The sequence below is a fragment of the Plasmopara halstedii genome (assembly GCF_900000015.1).
Source record: "Plasmopara halstedii genome assembly, contig: Scaffold_3109, whole genome shotgun sequence".
Lineage (NCBI taxonomy): Eukaryota > Oomycota > Peronosporomycetes > Peronosporales > Peronosporaceae > Plasmopara > Plasmopara halstedii.
In genome coordinates, this window is record NW_020190012.1 from 129,808 (window position 1) to 133,839 (window position 4,032).

The 4,032-nt window shown below is 46.2% G+C and overlaps 2 protein-coding genes across 2 annotated transcripts in view; both read right to left on the minus strand.

The window, feature by feature from the left end:
- Positions 1-1,187, minus strand: part of PHALS_07335 (RxLR-like protein) — a gene marked incomplete at both ends in the record, with an annotated part of 3,157 nt that extends 1,970 nt beyond the window's left edge. Inside the window, one exon of the mRNA XM_024720782.1 lies at positions 83-1,187. Within this exon, the coding sequence (XP_024585946.1) occupies positions 83-1,187 (1,105 nt within the window). The remainder of the gene's footprint in view (positions 1-82) is intronic.
- A 2,407-nt stretch (positions 1,188-3,594) lies between these two features.
- On the minus strand, positions 3,595-3,806 carry PHALS_07336 (uncharacterized protein; the record flags this gene model as incomplete). Its single annotated transcript, XM_024720783.1, has 2 exons — positions 3,595-3,739; positions 3,772-3,806. The coding sequence occupies 2 exons, from the start codon at positions 3,804-3,806 to the stop codon at positions 3,595-3,597; spliced, it is 180 nt and encodes a 59-aa protein (XP_024585947.1).
- Positions 3,807-4,032: the final 226 nt, after the last annotated feature.

Below are 4,032 nucleotides of genomic sequence, written 5' to 3' on the forward strand. Positions count from 1 at the left end.
GAGACAGGGACGATTGCAGGTGCAGCAGGGGATGGAACAGGTGCAGCAGGAGCGAAAGCAGGAGGGGCTGGCGTTGGCAAACTTTTCACATCTTCCTTTTGCCGCGTCAGAGGAACATTCGTAGCATCGTCAGTTGTATCTGGATTTGTAGGGGCCTGCAGCGACTCAGCAGCTAGCGAGGTGTCGGCAGTAGAAGGATACGTGGGCTGATTATAAAACCATGAGGACCACTGATTGTGATAAGGTTGATTTGACTGCGCATCTCCTGGCTTCTTGATATCGCTCCACCAACTAGGGCCACTCCACCACAAACTGTTCCCACCCAAGCCATAGAGACCCCAGCCATTAGCTCCCCACCAATTCCAATTACCACTGTCCGCACTAGACACAGCACCAATTTGAGCACTGTCACCTGTAGAGATGTCATGGAAATTCAGTCCTTGGTTGGTCTCGCGGTCATCATTGCCTGTATTCGTTTGTACATTTCGCTGTGTCTGTACCTGTGTGTCGACATCGTTTTGCTGTCCTTGCTGTCCATTTGTGTTATAGCCACTCCAACTGTAACTGTACTGGCTTGATTCAGAAGCATGAAGTCGACGAGTCGTTGTATCACCCTTTGATTCCCCCGGTGCTGGATCCCAAGCTTTCGATTCATCATCGTTGCTGCTACTTCGCGACTTCGTGTTACTGGTGTTGGACTCCAAATTTTCTCCCTCGCTTAACGTTGAATTTCTCACTCTCCCAAACGCAGCTTTTCGTCGCTTTTTTTTTGAGTCGGCACCTTCGTTGTTATCACTGACGTGGCTATTCAGAAGAAATTCTTTGAATTCGTCCATTGTCATCAGTGTAAGCGGTCCGTCAGTTGTAAATTCGGCCATTGGATTAGCAGTCCGTGCTTCATTAATTTGTTCCTTGGTCATATAGAAACGTTGTAGCTGATCTTCTCGTACATCATCTAAACTTCGTGATTCTGTCACCGGGATAAAACCATTCTTCTTTCCCATGGGGCCGTACTGCTCCAGCCAAATGTCCAGCTCAGTATTCACATGTTCTTTCTCTTTCAAGTATCGGTGGTATTTAGGAATGATGTCCGCGTGCATCGGTCGCGCATTGACATCCGCGATATTACCTGATGTCACGATTGCCACTGCCAGTGCGAGACGAGCGGTTGCCAATCGAGACTGCATGCGCTTCACCTGTACCGGTATGCCTGCTCTGTAAAGCCCGCTACCCCTTGAGTTTCCGGGTAAGCCAGATGATAGAGGGCGAAATTGCAAGTCGAAAAGTGTTGTAGATGCGACCAGATCAGCTTGAGATTGTGAGGGAGCCAGAGATTGGTTTAGCCGGCTGGCGGTCGGAATAAACGGGCCTTTGACTTGTTTTTCGAGTGGAAAAGCTGTGGCAACCACGCAACAGGCCATCGACTTAGCGATGAGATGTGTGACGACACATTGTCTATGATCAGTGCAACCTTGACGTCGCTTTGTTTACTTTTAATGAGGTCAATACTATTGCGTTCCATATCGCTCATGAGGTTATTGCAGACGTATTTTAACGTCAAGCAACAACATTACCTGTGCTTAATAATGCAGAGGTTATTTATAGGGTACGCAATGTCCGACATCATATGGCTAGCACTTTTTATGGAACAGACTGACTCGTACAGGCGGAAAGCACATTGAGCATGGATCCTGTCAGACGCTTTACAACTCTGTTGGATAAAGTTGCCCTTGTTACCGATGGCCATCCAATTCTGCATCCGGTTTGACTTTAATCGCAGGTCTTACGACAGTACTCAACAAATTGTTGCGGTGTATGTAGTTCTCATTGTAAAAGTAATAACCGTACATTACAAACAGTAAAAGTGTGCTTAAAAAGTGAGCTCAATTAGTATTTTTTACTTTCGGTAAACTAACTGACCACCTTTTCCAGTAGAGGTTCTCCATTTGTAAGACGTGTGCATCTATGCATTGACCAAATCCTGTTCTTCATGCAGTGCCTTACATGCTGAGCTATAGAAGGGGACGGCAAGTGCTTTTCTTTTGACTTTCGCACACATTGCATCTGAAAAGTAGTTTTCTCGCTTTGTGTACACTTTCATTCTCAACTCTGGACACAATGCGCCACTTCATGGTGAACAAACAATCACGAATGCTTTATCATTGTGTAGAGTGTTCGATTAGTACAGCCTCAAAAGTAGCTTAACCTATACTTGTGTGCCCTCACTCACGAAACGGTGTGCAAACCGTATTATGGAGTCCTTACACGTTGCACTTTGGCTGGAACGTGCCAAAGCGTACGATCGTTGGAAGTGTCATGACTAGTAGTGGTAATGGTAAGGGTGATTGAATTTTGCTCTATCTGAAACGTGAGCTGCTAGCCGCCAACTATGCACTACATACGGTCTCATTTTTGGAATTGTAGACCACTTATATTCTGTTTGATTATGTCACTCATGAATATCTACCTGTTACTCAAAAAGCTCTCACTTCCACTCCTAGAATAGAGCGTACAAACCCATCATCTGTGCGATTTCGAAAGCAAAACATCTTAATTAGAGCTTCCTGTCTGCAAGGCACACGGCAAACCCGTTGTACTTGGTATCACTTGTAGTGAATTCGAAGAACGAGTCGAAACAAGTTCAAATGCTCTGTGAGGAGAGATTACGAGCTGTCTAAATGCCTGCCCTCACACAAAAAGCACGCTTCATAAGCTGTTGTCTCAGTCGTAGAAGTATGCCAATTTGGATGTGGCCATAGAGGGATAAGGCTATTGGCGGCTGTAGATTCTAGAATCGCACATTTTGAAGCAATCCTCGGCTTTGAGGATTGCCGGGAAGATACCTCCCGGGACGCACCAAAGGAAACAGCAGCCGGCTCACGCCGAGATGCCACTGATTTCAAGCATCCAGCCATTTGAAGGCACACACGGGGAAGTTCTCTTGCCATCAGTAAGAAAGGCTGATATGGCCATATATTCGACCATGCTTTCGATGAAGCATCAGCTTGTCGCGATAGTGGTTTTTGAGGAAGAAGGTGGCACGCGAGAGTACGCAACTATGTATGGTGCAAGGCGTTCGCGCTTAATTCTATCACAGAGGTCACATCCTCGCGTAAACCGGTGCTGCTCGGCTGGCCACAAAATGTTACTTTTCAGCTCGGCTATGGACCATCCCCTCATGTACGCCGTATGATTTTGCCTCTCATAGCCCACACAATTTTCAGGGTAGTTGTTTTTGGTGCAATACCCTCCGCATCAGAGCCCCCTTTAATGGCGCAAAAGGTCTCAGTGCTAGTGCATCGGGCTGTATGCTTTTCGTACTGCTGGTAAATGCTATCATCTTTGAGAAAAAGATACTGCCAACACGGCAACGGGAGTCTAAAACTCGTCGACAAAGTTCACTAATTCTCACCTTCTTTGCTGGGCGGAAATAAGTTTTGAGTGCGCACGGTACGCCTGTTAAGGGGGCCAGGCATGTCGCTTCAATATTTGTCCGTTTGAAAATGTCTTGTCTATAGAGGCTTGCTTCTTACTCTTATATATAATTTAAGTCCGAACAGAGTCAAGATCAAAAGCAGGGACGACCGACAAATCTTAAACAAGAAAAGTCAAGTCCCGAAGCTTTTTGGAAAGAGCTGCACTTTTTTGTATGTCGCGGAGGGTTGGATCAACGAAGGCCCGTACTGATGCAACTCTTCCTCCCAGATCACGGAGAGGTGGGGTTGGCATCCCTGGGTTGCTGATTGTCAAAATCAATGATCCAAACTTTACAAGCCATCAAAACCAAAGTGATTTAGGTTTGTCATGTAAGTTCTTACGAGCCGACGCTGCAAAAATATATATCGGAATCGTTTTCTTGCTACAAAGACATGTCAGGTTCTCTAAAATATGTACAGATTTACAGCTCGGAGCGCATTCTAGTTCTTGACCGCATTAGAGATACGGTCTGATCCTCTGCGTGGCGTGGCAGGAATTCAATGAGCCATGGGAAGACCGAAAGTCAAGTCGATTAAGTACCATACACCCCCCCCC